The 18479-nt window shown below is 45.2% G+C and overlaps 1 protein-coding gene across 4 annotated transcripts in view; it reads right to left on the reverse strand.

The window, feature by feature from the left end:
• The window catches only part of GIGYF2 (GRB10 interacting GYF protein 2), a 190457-nt gene that overhangs the window by 139441 nt on the left and 32537 nt on the right, over window positions 1–18479 (reverse strand). For all 4 annotated transcript variants that reach the window (XM_040427902.1, XM_040427904.1, XM_040427900.1 and 1 more), the window contains exons 3-5: window positions 17203–17332; window positions 7696–7791; window positions 6854–6974 (exon numbers count right to left, since the gene is read on the reverse strand). In XM_040427902.1, coding sequence (XP_040283836.1) covers window positions 6854–6974; window positions 7696–7791; window positions 17203–17332 — 347 coding nt within the window. The remainder of the gene's footprint in view (window positions 1–6853; window positions 6975–7695; window positions 7792–17202; window positions 17333–18479) is intronic.

Here is an 18479-nt window from a genome sequence, read left to right on the forward strand (position 1 = left end):
TGCGCAGGATCGGTAAGGGTGGGAACACGTACAGGAATGAGAAGCTGTCCCACGAGAGCGTCCACTTCGTACGCCACCGGGTCTCTTGCGCGAGACAAGAAGCACAGGAGCTTGCGATTGAGCCTGGAGTCCACTTCCAGACGTCCCCACCGGAGACAGAGAGCCTCGAACACCTCCTGATGGAGAGACCACTCCCCCGGGTCCACCGTCGTCCGGCTGAGAAAGTCTGCTGTCCAATTGTCCACTCCCGGGATGTAGACCGCCGAAATCACCGGAACGTGGAATTCCGCCCACTGTAGAATCTTTGCAGCCTTCTGCATCACCATCCGGCTGCGAGTCCCTCCTTGGTGGTCGATATAGGCAACCGCCGTGGCATTGTCCGACTGTATTCTGACCGGACGACCCTGCAAGAGGGGAGTCTAGTGGCGAAGGGAGAGGTAGACGGCCCGGAGTTCCAGGATATTGATGGGCAGTTTGGACTCCGACGGAGACCAAACGCCCTGGACTGTCCTGGTGTTGAAGACCCCGCCCCAGCCGCGGAGGCTGGTGTCGGTCGAATTAACAGTCCATGTCACTGGGAGAAAGGATTTTCCCCGAGGACAGGTGTGTAGGCACGATCCACCAACCGAGTGCCGAGCGCACTTGCCGAGACAGACGAATTCTGAGGTCCAGAGAGTCCCGGGATTTGTCCCAGGAAGACAAGATGACCCGCTGAAAGTACCTGGTGTGGAATTGGGCGAATGGGAGTGCCTTGAAGGAGGCTACCATCAAGCCCAGTACTCGCATACAATTGCGAATAGACGCACTGCGGCGCTGGAGGAGCAGACGCACTGCCCTCTGAATGTCCAGTCTCTTGTCCAGTGGTAGGCGTACCACGGCTGCCCCAGAATCCAACGTCATGCCCAGGAACCTGATCTGAGTGGTGGGAGTCAGGAAGGACTTCCTCAGGTTGACTATCCACCCGAAGCAGGATAGAGTGCTCATAGTGATCTGAAGACTCTTCGCATTGAGACGCCGTAGGAGCCTTGATCAAGATGTCGTCCAGTTACGGGAGAAGAGTAATGCCTCTGGAACGCAGAAGGCCCAGAAGGGGGGCAAGTACCTTTGTGAATACTCGCGGAGCGACAAATTGGCAATGGGCTGAATGAATGGCAAACCGAAGAAACCGTTGGTGAATGGTTGCGATGGGAACGAGGAGGTAGGCATCCTGGATGTCGATGGACGCCATGTGCTCCCCTTTTACCAATGAAGCAACCACGGAACGGGGGGACTCCATCCTGGTCAGACACCAGGTCTTGGTTCAAACGGAGAGACCACTCCGATACTGCCTTGGCTACCCATGCAGAGGCGAAAATCGGATGTAATGCCGAACCGCTAGCCGCAAAGACCGACTTGGAGAGCGACTCTATGCGACTGTCTATTGGGTCCTGGAGAGAAGAGCCATCTACCACCGGGATGGTCGTGTTCTTAGCCAGGCGAGCGACCGGTGGATCCACCTTCGGTGGAGAGGTCCATTTTTCCACGGACTCGCCTGGAAAGGGATAGAGCAGGTCCAGACGTTTCGGAACAATGAAACGCAGACCTGGCTGGTCCCAAACCTTTGCGACAACTACGGAAAATTAGTTGTGTAATAGGAAGGACTTGGGTGTCTGTCTTGCACGCAGAAATGACAGCCCCTGTTGGCTAGTGGAGGGAAGATCCTCTTGAACCTGAAAGGTGTCCCGTATCGCCGATATCAGGCTATCCACCATGGATGCAATCTAAGAAGAATGCTCTAGGTCCAATTCTGCATCCGAATGCCCAATGTCACCCTCCGACAGTGCGTCACCTAAGAGGGAGGACGCCTGTGAATGGGAGCTAGGAGCAGGGGGGGCGCTTACTAGGAAGTCTGCCTCTGGTTTGTACGCTATGTGATGGTGTGGATTGCACTGGTGGCGATTTCTCAACCAAACGACCTAGCAATGAAGGGTGGAATGGGAGATTTAGAGAGGTCTTCCACTGCCCGTGACAGGGACCTTGCCCAGTCGGGTTCCCCATAGCCAGGACGGTCCTGCGCTTCTGTGGGCTGCTGAAGCCTAGGGGGATGGCTCTGTGCAGGTTCCTGACATGCAGAGCACAGCGGTAGTGACTGGCCACGAGGGAATTTAACAGAGCATGAACTGCAGGCATAGTAAGTAGTCCTGCAGGGTTCCTGAGGGGGGTCAGTGGCCAAGTCAGACATAGTGGCACTGTCTCAATGCTGGAGCGGGTAGCGATCGCCTACCAGATCCTATGGAGGTCCCAAGTCCTGTGTCTCACCCACGCAGCGCTGAGGGAAGGAGGAGGAAGCTGTGCTGAGGTGGGAGAATAAGCCCCACCCCTTCCAATTCTGAGAATAAACGTGGAAGGGCCACTTCAAGGAAGCCCCGCTCTGGTGCACTAACCGGACGGCACGCAAGACCGGCAACACTGCGGCCGAATCGCTTCTACCCCCAACCCCCCTACCCAGCCTAACCGCAATGGCAAGCATGAAGCCGCATGCAGTGAAGGGCCGACGCTGCAATGTGCACCTGCGCTGAAGGTGTGCCGATGCCGGGACAGAAAAGGTGCCAGGGGAAGGGGGGTGGCAATCGGAGGGAAGAGACTCTCTCCCTTGCGGAGTGGTGGAAAGAGGACCAAGTCGCCGCTGAAATTAACCCCTGTTATCCCTCAGAGACGGCACCGCTAACGCTGAACCCAGGGAAATAGAGAGGGGATATACTCACCTGACTTCATCTGTGTTCTTCGCCCTTTAAATCTGTACCAGCAGGGCCACCTTACGACCGCCGGCACGCTGCCGGATCTGGAAATCCGTATGCAAACTGATATCTTTTTTTTTTTTACGGGTCCGTTAGACTTATTCATTGAAATACCGGATCCGTCTTTCCGGTATCATCCGGAATAACGGATCCAGTATTACATTTTTTCAAAGCTAGAAAGAAATGCGCATGCGCAGATCGGAAAACCAGATCCGGCGATGCGGCAATTTACACTTGGTACTGGATCCGGCATTAATACATTTCAATGGAAATTAATGCCGGATCCAGCAAGTGTTCTGGTATTTTGGCCGGAAAAAATACTGCAGCAAGCTGCTGTATTTTGTCCAGTCAACTACCGTACAAGGGACGGAACAGAAGACATCATGATGCATACTGAACGGATTGCTTTCCATTCAGAATGCATTGGGACAAAACGGATGCGTTTTTTTCCGGTATTGAGCCCCTAGGACGGATTTCAATATCAGAAAAGAACACCACTAGTGTGAAAGTACCCCAAGCTGAGAACGGCATGTCAGCTCTTAGCTTGGAAGAGCAGGCGGAAGCAGGAACCCATGTACTATGTACCCATGCACTATGCCAGGAGTTAGTAATTCCGGGCGGTACGGGCAAGAGCAGCAATATGCGCTGCTGCCCGTACTCACAGCGCTGCTGCGGCCTCATTCATTAATTTCACACTCCGTACACCGCTGAGCTGTCCGCGGTGTACAGAGAACAGAGTTTTAGGCTACATGCATACGACTGTATGTGTGTTTTGCGGTTCGCAAATTGCGGATCCGAAAAAAAAAAAAACGGATGACATCCGTATGCCATCTGTGTTTTTTTTTTTTTTGCGGATCCATTGTAACTGACTAAAACGGACAAGAATAGGACATGTTCAATTTTTTGGTGGGGTACGGAACGGACATACTGATGCGGATAGCACACGGTGTGCTGTCTGCATTTTTTGCGGACCCAATGAAATTTATTGTTCCGCATCCTATTCGCAAAAAAAAAAACAGAACGAAAACGGAAACAAATGTTCGTGTGCATGTAACCTTAAAGGATAACTGTCACATTTAGACCCCAATTTCAATTTTCATATATGTAGTTAGTAATAACATGATATTCAAGAATCAGTTACTATTAGCCTGACTTACCCCATATTTAATAAGATTCAGCCCTTAGCAACCAGTCTGCATAAAACTGCAATTTCACTATTCAGTTAAGATGGCCGCCACTGCCCTCCCCCTGAGGCTAATCCCGCCTGCCCTCACTAGCCAGTAACAATAGCCCCCCCAAAAGTGTCAGTAACCAGAGCCCTACCCCCTAAAGGGTTAATCTCCTGCAACACAAAGGGGTCCTCTTACCTCATGTTGCTTTCATTTATACACTGAGCAGATGGCAGATCTCCCTTCCCTGGTCTGCGCTGAGGGAGCGTCTGCCAAGCGCAGGGACAAGGAAAAGTGCACACAGCCCAGGCACTGTTATCAGCTGCTGGGGAGGACCTGGCTTTAATCATTTACTTACAGTCCCTGGCTGTCAGTAATGTGACCCTGCACGGGCTTCAACAGATAGGGCTTCAACAGATAGACGGACCATGCCTAGCAACCTTACTTTAAGCACAGGTAAAAATAGGCAGTACAGGGAACAAAAATGTGGAATTAAGGGGTAATTGAGTACACAGTGAAAAGTTGAAATAGGGCCACCAAGGAGATATCACCACAATCCAATACTCCAAAAAAAAAATATACGACAGTTATCCTTAGGGAATGGTGCGCTTTAGGGAAGTAAAAGTATAATAAAAATACAAAATTAATAAAGTATATTAGAAAAACTTTTATTGGGGCAATAGGGACATCATATTAAAATTTGCTATAAAGGTTTAGTTATTCTTATTCTGTCACCAGAAATACCTAAATTAAACTAGCTGACATTAGCGATGTGCTAATGTCAGCTGAACCTAACTAGCCCATTCCTACTTTTATCTATGCCCCCGTTACTCCAGAAATCTATCTTTTATAATATGCTAATTAGCTTCTAGGGGGGGATGGGGGGCGCTGTTCCTGCTCCTAGAGGCTCCGTTCTCCCACCTTTGTCGCCCTGCTACACTAGATTGACAGGGCCAGGCAGCCTTCACCTCCAACTGCCGGCCCTGTGCGCTGGGGAAATCTCGCGCCGTTCAGTATTCGGCGCAGGCAGGAAGCCGGCAGCCAGCGAGCGCCCTTCACTCACTGCGCCGAATAATCAACGGGACGGCGCAGGCGCGAGATTTACACGGGAAACAGGGCCGGCAGTAGGAGACTAACACTGCCTGGCCCTGACAATCAAGTGTAGCAGGGCGTGGACAGAGGTGGGAGAACGGAGCCTCTAGGAGCAGGAACAACTCCACCCTGCTCCTAGAGGCTAATTAGCATATTATAAAAGTTAGATTTCTGGCATAACGGGGGCATAGATACAAGTAGGAATAGGCCAGTTAGGTTTAGCTGACATTAGCACATCGCTAATGTCAGCTAGTTTAATAGGGTTAAATCTGGTGACAGAAACCCTTTAAGATTTTTCAATTTTTGACAACGCAGATGTCTGAGGGCTTGCCATTTGCAGGACAGACTGTTCTTTTGATCGGTATCATTTTGGGGTACATATGACGATGACTTTTTTGGGAGGAGAGGTGACCAAAAAAAAAAATATTTTTTTGTGTGATAGATAGAGATAAATATAAATATATATATTTTTTTTTTATTTTTTTTTGTTTGCTTTCTTTATGTTTCAAAAGGTATTTATTGAGTTTTGCATAGAAAAAAAGCAATATAACAATTATGAAAAAAATAATAATCACATGAAAACAAAACATCTCTTGGATACAAGTGTGCTATTGGTATATTCATTAACAATATAGTAGGGTTACATAAAGTTTGGGACTGGGAAATGGAGCTGAGAGACAATCCTCCTGCCTTCGGTTAGTAAGAAACACATTCTTATAGGGAGATAGTCAGACGTAAGTCCGAAGAGTGTGGTGAAGATAACCAGGGATCCCACACCTTTTCAAAAGTGGAAAACGAGTCTGTGCGGAGGGCCGCCAATTTCTCGAATATCAATATTTTATTTATTCTATCTAGGACAGCCTGGAAGGACAGTGAGTCTGAACGCCACTTAAAAGCTATATGGATTCTAGCTGCAAGCAAAATAAATTGAGAAAATTTAAACTTTGCATAGGATAGCCTATGGGTTTGCTTTTTTTTTTTAACGTCTTTCACATTAAGGGATAGATCATGTGATATTTTTACAGAGCTGGTCATTACAGATATGGCACAATACCATGTATGTATTTTGTTTACAGTTTTACACAATAGCAATTAAAAAAAAAAAAAAAAAAAAAAAACATGTTTTTGGGTAGCCATTTTCTTAGAGTAATAGGTTTTATATTTATCTGTTGAAGGGGCTCTTTTTTTTTTTTTTTTTTTTTTTTTTTTTTTAAGGGATGAGGTGATATTTTCATTGGTATCATTGTGGGATACATAAAACACAATTTTTTTTTTACACTGTGTCCCCTATAAGGTCATACAAGACCTTTGGAGGACATTTGACATTGCATTTTTTTCCTGCCGATTTCTCCTGTAACTGGGGCTGACACAGGAGCCCCAGTTACAGGTGGAATACAGCCCCCAGAGAGGCTGTACAGCAGTATACAGCTATGGTCTAAGGAAGACACAGCAGTAGTGTTGAGCGAACTTGTGTATTAAGTTCGGCGTCTAAAGTTCGGGTTATCGAAGAATCGCGTTATGGATTCCACTACCACGGACCATAATGGAATTTAGAATCCATAACGCGATTCTTCGATAACCCGAACTTTAGACGCCGAACTTAAAACACAAGTTCGCTCAACACTACCTGGCAGCTCTTGCAATCTCCCAGCCCCAGCATGAAGCTGCGATCTCTGAATGGACGGTCCAAAACATCTGTTCACAAATAAGTTCCAACTGCCAGGACATTTATATAGTCTATGGGCCGTCAGGATCTGGTTAAAGGCAAATATAGCCATGCAGTATAGGATTTGAAAATCTCAAAAATCAACCTACCTCGACCTCTGGAGGAACTACGACCTCTAGGAGCCCCTACTACTGTTCCCCCTCCTCCACCAGTGCCCCTCCCCATAAGGCGCAGCACAGCAGCACTGTTAACAGACATGGAGAAATTTCTCTGTTGGAAGATAAAAAAATATTGAAAATTGTGTGTTATATTCATTTTCAGCAATTTTCTAAAAATGTCATCATCAGAACAGACCCCTTAACAAGCTGGAGAAATCCGATAAGCAAGCAGCACTATAGTAAATTCCCAATACTCTCCCCCTACTCTGCAGGAAATATGAGCAGGATACAGGCGGAGGTTTACTCAGGGATGTAACATGATGCTATATACTGCGGAGGTAGAATAACGAAACATTTTCGGCAGTCTCACAGAATAAATTACGTCACTCCTGAAAATATGTGAAAGGGGTTGGCCCATCTCAGCCTTTCATGGCAGAGATTGGAATAAAGTTAGCAAGTGCCAGCCAGTGGTGGATGGACTTAAGGAAACCTCTGAGCTGCTGGCGTTCCGCTGTCTCCATAACTCCCAAAGCAGTGAATGGGAGCAATGCAAACAGCATAGCTTGCTGTGCATATTGTTTGTGTAGCTTCCATTCACTGCTATGGGAGTTACAAAAACATCAGAGTTCGGCCATTTACATAACACCTCTTCCCGCGGCCAGGCGCTTACTGCAGTTATTCAATCTCGGCCAGAAAGGGATTCCCAAAAGGGCACATTCTGAAGGGGGATACCTCAAGAAATACTAGGTATGCTATGCATGTCAGATTGGTGAAGGTCCAACCACTGAGCCATGTAAGACTATATTTCTGCTCATCACAGCAGTCATCCTTACCTGCTCTTCTTCAGTAAACGGAACAAGTGCCAAAGGTAGTAGGGGCTCCTCTTTCAAAATAGGCAGAAACTCTTTGTCCAGAAGATCTGAAGGAACCTACAGCAGAAAATATTCTAGTTATTGATGCCTACAACAATCAGCGTAAACTGTAAAAGGTTATCATGCACATTTCTACCCCAAAGGTAAAGCTCCGCAAAGCAGTGGGCAGTGACTTCCTGAATGGGCCTTTCCGAGCGATATGGAATTAAAGGGTTTTCCCATCTCATCCTCTCAAGGATCCTCTCAAGTGGCAGCCAGGGTGGGCAGAGTTACGGAAACAGGGTTATTCTGATTTCAGCCATTAACCCCTTAAGGACAGGGCTCATTTTTACCTTAAGGACCAGGCCATTTTTTGCAAATCTGACCAGTGTCACTTTAAGTGCTCATAACTTTAAAACGCTTTGACTTATCCAGGCCGTTCTGAGATTGTTTTTTCGTCACATATTGTACTTCATGACACTGGTAAATTGAAGTAAAAAAAAATATTTTTTTTGCACAAAAAAAATACCTAATTTACCAAAAATTTGGAAAAATTTGCAAATTTCAAAGTTTCAGTTTCTCTACCTCTGTAATACATAGTAATACCCCAAAAAATTGTGATGACTTTACATTCCCCATATGTCTACTTCATGTTTAAATAGTTTTGGGAATGATATTTTATTTTTTGGGGATGTTACAAGGCTTAGAAGTTTAGAAGCAAATCTTGAAATTTTTCAGAAATTTACAAAAACTCAATTTTTAGGGACCACTACAGCTCTGAAGTCACTTTGCGAGGCTTACATAATAGAAACCACCCAAAAATGACCCCATCTAAGAAACTACACCCCTCAAGGTATCAAAACTGATTTTGCATACATTGTTAACCCTTTAGGTGTTGCACAAGAGTTATTGGCAAATGGGGAGGAAATTTGAGAATTTCATTTTTTTGTCTAATTTTTCATTTTAACCCATTTTTTCCACTAACAAAGCAAGGGTTAACAGCCAAACAAGACTGTATCTTTATTGCCCTGACTCTGCGGTTTACAGAAACACCCAATATGTGGCCGTAAACTACTGTACGGCCACACAGCGGGGCGTAGAGTGAAAGGTGCGCCGTATGGTTTTTGGAAGGCTGATTTTTATGGACTGGTTTTTTGACACCATGTTCCATTTGAAGCCCCCTGATGCACCCCTAGAGGAGAAACTCCCTAAAAGTGACCCCATCTAAGAAACTACACCCCTCAAGGTATTCAAAACTGATTTTACATACGTCGTTAACCCTTTAGGTGTTGCACTAGAGTTATTGGCAAATGGGGGATGAAATTTGAGAATTTCATTTTTTTTCCTAATTTTCAATTTTAACACCATTTTTTCCACTAACAAAGCAAGGGTTAACAGCCAAACAAGACTGTATCTTTATTGCCCTGCTCTGCTGTTTTACAGAAACACCCCATATGTGGCCGTAAACTACTGTACGGCCACACAGTAGGGCGTAGAGTGAAAGGTGCGCGGTTTGGTTTTTGGAAGGCAGGTTTTGCTGGACTGGTTTTTTGACACCATGTCCCATTTGAAGCCCCCTGATGCACCCCTAGAGTAGAAATTCCATAAAAGTGACCCCATCTAAGAAACTACACCCCTCAAGCTATTCAAAACTGATTTTACAAACGTTGTTAACCCTTTAGGTATTGCACAAGATTTAACCCCTTAAGGACACATGACGTATCGGTACGGCATGTTTCCCGAGTCCTTAAGGACACATGACGTACCGGTACGTCATGTGTTGTTCCGATCACTGCCGCCCGGCCAGCTGTGATCGGAACAAGGTGCCTGCTCAAATCATTGAGCAGGCACCTCGGCTAAATGCGCGGGGGGGGTCCCGTGACCCCCCCATGTCCGCGATCGCAACAAACCGCAGGTCAATTCAGACCTGCGGTTTGTTGCGCTTTTATGCAGTTTCTGATCGCTGCGGTCCCTGACCGCGGCGATCAGAAACTTTAGTGTGCCGAAAATATATTTTTATCACCCCCCCTGCACCTCTGAATGATTTTAGCCCGGTGGGAGGTGCAGGGGGGGTGTTGCGGGCGGTGGGGGCGGTGCGGGAGGCGGGCGGTGCGGCAGGCGGGATCGCGATCCCCCGCCCGCCTCCCATTGAATAATCGTTGGTGTAGAGTGGGTATACCAGGGTGCCAGCACTTTGCTGGCACCCTGGTATAAACGGCTGACATCGGTGATACGATGTCAGCCGTTTAACCCTTTCCATACAGCGGTCCGTACGGCCCCCCGATGGAGAGGGAGAGAGCTCCCAGACAGCCCCCCGCCAGATCCCATCCTTACCCTTCCCCGTCTGCGCAGTTCTGAGCAGACGGGGAAGGTTCCCATGGCAACAGGACGCCTGCTCAGGCGTCCTGCTGTCCATGGTGCTGAACAGATCTGTGCTGAAAGGCATAGATCTGTTCAGTGTAGTAAAATACAGTGCAGTACAATATATATTGTTCTGTACTGTATTATACAGACATCAGACCCACTGGATCTTCAAGAACCAAGTGGGTCTGGGTAAAAAAAAAAGTGAAAAAAGGTGAAAAAAAAGTAAAAATCAAAAAACACATTTATCACTGATTAAAAAAATAACATTCCCTACACATGTTTGGTATCGCCGCGTCCGTAACGGCCTGATCTATAAAACGGTCATGTTACTTTACCCAAACGGTGAACGCCATAAAAATAAAAAATAAAAAACTATGATGAAATTGAAATTTTGCTCACCTTACTTCCCAAAAAAAGGTAATAAAAGTGATCAAAAAAGTCGCATGTACGCCAAAATTGTAACAATCAAATCGTCATCTCATCCCGCAAAAAATGAGACCCTACTTAAGATAATCACCCAAAAACTGAAAAAACTATGGCTCTTAGACTATGGAGACACTAAAACATAATTTTTTTTGTTTCAAAAATGAAATCATTGTGTAAAACTTACATAAATAAAAAAAAAGTATACATATTAGGTATTGCCGCGTCCGTATCGACCGACTCTATAAAAATATCACATGACCTAACCCCTCAGGTGACCACCGTAAAAAAAAAAAAAAAAAAGTGTAAAAAAAGCAATTTTTTGTCATCTTACGTCACAAAAAGTGTAATAGCAAGCGATCAAAAAGTCATATGCACCCCAAAATAGTGCCAATCAAACCGTCATCTCCTCCCGCAAAAAATGAGACCCTACTTAAGATAATCGCCCAAAAACTGAAAAAACTATGACTCTTAGACTATGGAGACACAAACTTTTTTTTGTTTTAAAAATGAAATCATTGGGTAAAACTTACATAAATTAAAAAAATGTAATACATATTAGGTATCGCCGCGTCCGTGACAACCTGCTCTATGAAATTACCACATGATCTAACCTGTCAGATGAATGTTGTAAATAACAAAAAAAAAAAACGGTGCCAAAAAAGCTAATTCTTGTTACCTTGCCGCACAAAAAGTGTAATATAGAGCAACCAAAAATCATATGTACCCTAAACTAGTACCAACAATACTGCCACCCTATCCCGTAGTTTCTAAAATGGGGTCACTTTTCTGGAGTTTCTACTCTAGGGGTGCATCAGGGGGGCTTCAAATGGGACATGGCGTCAAAAAAACAGTCCAGCAAAACCTGCCTTCCAAAAACCGTATGGCATTCCTTTCCTTCTGCGCCCTGCCGTGTGCCCGTACAGCGTTTACGACCACATATGGGGTGTTTCTGTAAACTACAGAATCAGGGCCATAAATAATGAGTTTTGTTTGGCTGTTAACCCTTGCTTTGTAACTGGAAAAAAATATTAAAATGGAAAATCTGCCAAAAATGTGAAATTTTGAAATTGTGTCTATTTTCCATTAAATCTTGTGCAACACCTAAAGGGTTAACAAAGTTTGTAAAATCAGTTTTGAATACCTTGAGGGGTGTAGTTTCTTAGATGGGGTCACTTTTATGGAGTTTCTACTCTAGGGGTGCATCAGGGGGGCTTCAAATGGGACATGGTGTCAAAAAAAACAGTCGGCGCACCTTTCACTCTACGCCCCGCTGTGTGGCCGTACAGTAGTTTACAGCCACATATGGGGTGTTTCTGTGAACAGCAGAGTCAGGGCAATAAAGATACAGTTTTGTTTGGCTGTTAACCCTTGCTTTGTTAGTGAAAAAAATGGGTTAAAATTGAAAATTAGGCAAAAAAAAGAAATTCTCAAATTTCATCTCCATTTGCCAATAACTCTTGTGCAACACCTAAAGGGTTAACGACGTATGTAAAATCAGTTTTGAATACCTTGAGGGGTGTAGTTTCTTAGATGGGGTCACTTTTAGGGAGTTTCTCCTCTAGGGGTGCATCAGGGGGCTTCAAATGGGACATGGTGTAAATAAACCAGTCCATAAAAATCAGCCCTCCAAAAACCATACGGCGCACCTTTCACTCTACGCCCCGCTGTGAGGCCGTACAGTAGTTTACGGCCACATATTGGGTATTTCTGTAAACAGCAGAGTCAGGGCAATAAAGATACAGTCTTGTTTGGCTGTTAACCCTTGCTTTGTTAGTGGAAAAAATGGGTTAAAATGAAAAATTAAACAAAAAAATCAAATTCGCAAATTTCCTCCCCATTTGCCAATAACTCTTGTGCAACACCTAAAGGGTTAACAATGTATGCAAAATCAGTTTTGAATACCTTGAGGGGTGTAGTTTCTTAGATGGGGTCATTTTTGGGTGGTTTCTATTATGTAAGCCTCGCAAAGTGACTTCAAACCTGAACTGGTCCCTAAAAATTGAGTTTTTGTAAATTTCGGAAAAATTTCAAGATTTGCTTCTAAACTTCTAAGCCTTATAAAAAAATAAAATATCATTCCCAAAACAATTCAAGCATGAAGTAGACATATGGGGAATGTAAAGTCATCACAATTTTTTGGGGTATTACTATGTATTACAGAAGTAGAGAAACTGAAACTTTGAAATTTGCAAATTTTTCCAAATTTTTGGTAAATTAGGTATTTTTTTGTGCAAAAAAAATAATTTTTTTGACTTCATTTTACCAGTGTCATGAAGTACAATATGTGACGAAAAAACAATCTCAGAATGGCCTGGATAAGTCAAAGCGTTTTAAAGTTATTAGCACTTAAAGTGACACTGGTCAGATTTCCAAAAAATGGCCTGGTCCTTAAGGTGAAAATGAGCCCAGTCCTTAAGGGGTTAATGGAAAATAGAGACACAATTTCAAAATTTCACATTTTTGGCATATTTTCCATTTTAATATTTTTTTTCCAGTTACAAAGCAAGGGTTAACAGCCAAACAAAACTCATTATTTATGGCCCTTATTCTGTAGTTTACAGAAACACCCCATATGTGGTCGTAAACCGCTGTACGGGCACACGGCAGGGCGCAGAAGGAAAGGAATGCCATACGGTTTTTGGAAGGCAGATTTTGCTGGACTGGTTTTTTGACACCATGTCCCATTTGAAGCCCCCTGATGCACCCCTAGAGTAAAAACTCCAAAAAAGTGACCCCATTTTAGAAACTACGGGATAGGGTGGCACTTTTGCTGGTACTAGTTTAGGGTACATATGATTTTTGGTTGCTCTATATTACACTTTTTGTGCAGCAAGGTAACAAGAAATAGCTTTTTTGGCACTTTTTTTTTTGTTATTTACAACATTCATCTGACAGGTTTTATCATGTGGTAATTTTATAGAGCAGGTTGTCACGGACGCGGCGATACCCAATATGTATACTATTTTTTTTTTTTATGTAAGTTTTATACAATAACTTCATTTTTAAAACCCAAAAAATGTTTTAGTGTCTCCATAGTCTAAGAGCCATAGTTTTTTCAGTTTTTGGGCGATTATCTTGAGTAGGGTCTCGTTTTTTGCGGGATGAGATGACGGTTTGATTGGTACTATTTTGGCGTACATGCAACTTTTTTGATCACTTTTATTACCTTTTTTGGGAAGTAAGGTGGGCAAAATTTCAATTTTCTCATAGTTTTTATTTTTTTATTTTTATGGCGTTCACCGTGCGGGGAAAGTAACATGACCGTTTTATAGATCAGGTCGTTACGGACGCGGCGATACCTAATATGTGTAGTGTATTTTATTTTTTTAATTTTTATTCAGTGATAAATGTTTTTTTTTTATCTTAACTTTTTTCACTTTTTTTTACATTTTTGTGACCCAGACCCACTTGGTTCTTGAAGATCCAGTGGGTCTGATGTCTGTATAATACAGTACAGTACAATATATATTGTTCTGTACTGTATTTTACTTACACTGAACAGATCTATGCTTTTAGCACAGATCTGTTCAGCACCATGGACAGCAGGACGCCTGAGCAGGCGTCCTGTTGCCATGGGAACCTTCCCCGTCTGCTCAGAACTTCGCAGACGGGGAAGGGTAAGCACAGGGCTGAGGGGGGCTCTCTGGGGGCTCTCTCCCTCTCCATCGGGGGGCTGCAAAGGCACAGCAGCCCCCCGATGGATAGGGAGGGAGCTCCCTGACCGATGACAGTTAACTGTTTCCATACAGCGGTCCGTACGGACCGCGGTATGGAAAGGGTTAAACGGCTGACATCTACACAGATGTCAGCCGTTTATACCAGGGTGCCAGCAATGTGCTGGCACCCTGGTATAACCACTAGAAGCCAACGATCATTCATGGGGGGGCGGGCGGGGGATCGCGATCCCGCCTGCCGCACCGCCCGCCTCCCGCAACGCCCCCACCGCATGCGACACCCCCCCCCCCCGCACCACCCGCCGGCATAAAATCGTGCAGGGGTGCAGGGGGGGGGGGGGGTGAAAAATAATGATTTTGGGCACTCAAAAGTTTCTGATCCCCGCGGTCAGGGCCCGCGGGGATCAGAAACTGCAAAAAGCGCAGCAAACCGCAGGTCTGAATTGACCTGCGGTTTGCTGCGATCGCCGATACGGGGGGGGGGGTCAAATGACCCCCCCCTGCATTGTTACGGGATGCCGGCTGAATGATTTCAGCCGAAATCCCGTTCCGATTAACCCCTGGGGCGCCGGAATACAGATTTTAAGTCAGGACGTACCGGGTCCTTAAGGACTCGGGAAATAGGGCGTACCGGTACGTCCTGGGTCCTTAAGGGGTTAAAGGTTTAGATGGGTATAAACCATTAACTTCCAGATAATATCATCATGTATTCCTAAGGCTATATTCATCCGACGCAAAGAGATTATATCAGCATCAAAAATACTCCAATTTTAAAATGGACATGACCATGCAAGCCGCGGGACCCTGTGGTCTCAAAAGACAAAGCAAATTCCTATGGCTCTAGTGTGCGGCCATTTTTCCTTTATGCAGCAAAGGGGATTAGAAGTATGAGGTGTGGATTAAAAATATTTTCCTCCAGTAATTTTCCACTCATATTTCACAGTACCATCGGAGTCAGAATAGACAATCATGGCTGCAATGTGTGTTCCAATGAGCGCTGATCTGAGTTTTATTAGATCCAGCACCTCTGACCTAAATACTGCTCCCTGGAGATTAACAGAAAACAAAATGGATGTGTGTGCACCATCAATGGCGTCAAGAAGGATTAAAGCCCCTTATTAATTGGTTAATGAATGCTACAGGCTTCAAAAGCGGCTGGATAATTCCATTTTTGTTCAGCAAATAAAGGGAAAAGTATACATTTATTGATTTTATATTTCTGGTCTTATGTCGACATGGATATAAGAAGTAAACTAGGTATTCCCACCTTCAGAAGAAAGGGCATATTTACTACTATACACCAAAGCTTCCTAATCAGTCCAACTGGATGTCTCCATATACTTAAAGGGGTCCTCCAGGATTAACCACCTGATGACCTATGCCTAGTACCAGGCGCAGAACTACACAGCTCTGTGCGAGCAGTGTACTGGTGGTACTGGACCTACTCCAAAACAGGTGGCGGGCAGGGTGTAAGGACCCCTGCAATTCCGATACAGGATTTTTCTATTATTTTCGTATTTCCTTATCACAGTGTAATTACAGTTTATAGTGTGTAAAAATAGTGAATACACACACATTTCCATTAAAGGGGTTGCCTCAACTCATACATTGGGGCATATCACCAGAATATTCCCCCAATGTCTGATTGGAGCAGGTTTAAGAGGTGGGACTGAAACCCCTCTAGAACGGAGCCCAGAAACTGAAGGAGAAGGGACCACGCCTGTGCAGTCACCATTCATTTCTATGGGACCGCTGAAAATAGTCAAGCAGCACGCTTGGCTATTTTCAGAAGTCTCACAGAAATGAACTGGAAGCACACTGTGCAAGCCCCGCCACCACTCCATTAACTTCTATGGGGCTGACTGAAATAGCCACTATTTTCAGCCTTCCCATAGAAATGAGTGGAGGGCGGCCACGCACGCATGGTCTGCTCTCCTTTGCGGGCTCTGTTCCAGAGGTGGGACTCACACCTAGCAGACATTGGGGGAATATCCTAGTGATATGCCCCCAATGTATGAGATGGGCCAACCCCATTAACCTCCTAACAGTCACATTAAAATTGGAAAAATCCCTCCTAAAAATGTATTTTTTATTGTAGATATTTAATGCGTGTCTGCAGCAAATCTTGTTGGCGCACAACTCAGGGGACACTATTGCATTTTTAACCCCTTAGTGACATTAATTTTAGCCTTAAGGACCAATAATATTTCCCCCCCTTTGTGTTCTAGCAGTCATAAATTTTTAATTTTCCCACTGCCCGAGCTGGACTCGGGCAAAACAGTTAGGTTGTTAATGGTCCGTTTCTGTTCTCTATACCAGGTCTAAGGATGCAACTTCCATATGTACACCGACCCCACCTTGTTACACAATTGTGCATACAGCTGTGTTTCTGTTGCACCACCAAAAGTCAAATGCGATCTCAGTAAAAACCCCACTGATGGAAGATCCCTCCAATTTATTCAGTGGCGCACACTTCTTAGAAGGGGTAGTCCTCTGTCAGAGTTGAACCCAGATACCCAAAATTTCACCCAGCATGCTCCGATGCTCTCCCTTGCCCTGCACAGGATTGCGCAGAGCAAGGGCTCTTTTATTTACTATAACACACTGCCGGGCGGATGCTTCCTCCCAGCAGTGTGTTCTGTGATGTCACCGGCTCTGATGGGCGGGCTTTAGCGCGGCCCTAGCCGTTTTACAGGCTCGTGCAGCGCTAAACCCCGCCCATCGGTGACGTCAGCCCGAAGGAGAGCCCGGCTAGTCACCGGAACTCAACAAAATGCCTTTGCCCCGCGTGATTCAGCACAGGGCAAAGGAGAGCATCGGATCTTCCTGGGTATGTCCGGGTTCAGAGCTGAACCCCTTTAATAATTTGTCCATTCTTCTGCTGTCCGTGCACCAGAACAGCTCCTGGCTGGAGTAGTTTTCTGGTGTAATGTACACCAGTTTTCTGCTACACATGGCATTGATTTAAGGCTTCCCTGTTATCTACAGAACATTAACTCTAAAGAGACGACATAGTCCGGCTTACCTTATTGTCCTTTATATAAAGTGCTAGCATCTCTTCTCGGCCGTACCGATAGTCTGCAAGTTTATACTTTGGCAATGCTGGGGAGAGGGGTGGGGATATAACAGAGCCCCCACTGGACAAAGCCCTAAGCCTAAAAAATAAAGACACATGACTTGCTACATCTTTAAATAGCATTAATGATGACAATTAGAAATATAACACAAAGTCCAATCACACGCAACACATTAAAGGGATTCTCTCACATCAGCAAATGGCATTTATCATGTAGAGAAAGTTAACACAAGGCACTTACTAATGTATTGTGATTGTCCATATTGCCTCCTTTGCTGGATTTATTCATTTTTTTCATCACATTATACACTGCTTATATCCAGAGGTCACGCAGCGGTGGTCATGCTTGCACACTATAGGAAAAGGTGCCAGGGACTGTGGGAGTGCGTATAGGCCACTGCAAGCACGGCCACCAAACGTTAGCGAATATCTGCCCGATGCTAGGACAGTGTAAAAAAAGTCTTTAGTTGCATCATGAGGCATCAGTGCTATCACGCATCGTAGGCTGGGCCCATTATGGTTCCAAGAAACTATGGAGTCGATTTTGTTGTCAGTAGATATCAGGTTGATCCCTTGCTTGGGCCCAGGTGATAGACTGAATTTGGGGAGGGGGGCAGGTTTGTCACTACCATTTTTAGTTCTCCATGTGTTAGTTATATTGGATAAGTGGGTCTCCACTTTCAAACTCTCAGTAAGACGTCATGGAATGTCATCATTGTTGCAGAACCCTATATTTCGGCCTGGCTTCTCTGTCAATTCCATGTCAGCTAAACCTAACTAGCCCATTCCTACTTTTATCTATGCCCCCATTACTCCAGAAATCTAACTTTTATAATATGCTAATTAGCCTCTAGAAGCGTTGTTCCTGCTCATAGAGGCTCCGTTCACACACCTTTGTCGCCTCCCTCCAAGTCCTGATCGACAGGGTCGTTCAGTATTAGGCGCAGGCGCGGTGAGGAAGCTGGCAGCCTGCAAACGTCTTTCCTCCCGCGCCTGCGCCAAATGCTGAACGGCGCAAGACTTCACCAGAGCACAGGGCTGGCAGACAGATGCGAGCGCTGCCTGGACCTGTCAATCAGGACTTGGAGGGAGGAGACAAAGGTGGGAGAACGGAGACTCCAGGAGCAGGAACAACGCCCCCCCCCCCCCCCCCCCTGCTCCTAGAGGCTAATTAGCATATTATAAAAGTTAGATTTCTGGCGTAACAGGGGCATAGATACAAGTAG

This window comes from Bufo bufo, chromosome 4 (genome assembly GCF_905171765.1).
Source record: "Bufo bufo chromosome 4, aBufBuf1.1, whole genome shotgun sequence".
Classification (NCBI taxonomy): domain Eukaryota; kingdom Metazoa; phylum Chordata; class Amphibia; order Anura; family Bufonidae; genus Bufo; species Bufo bufo.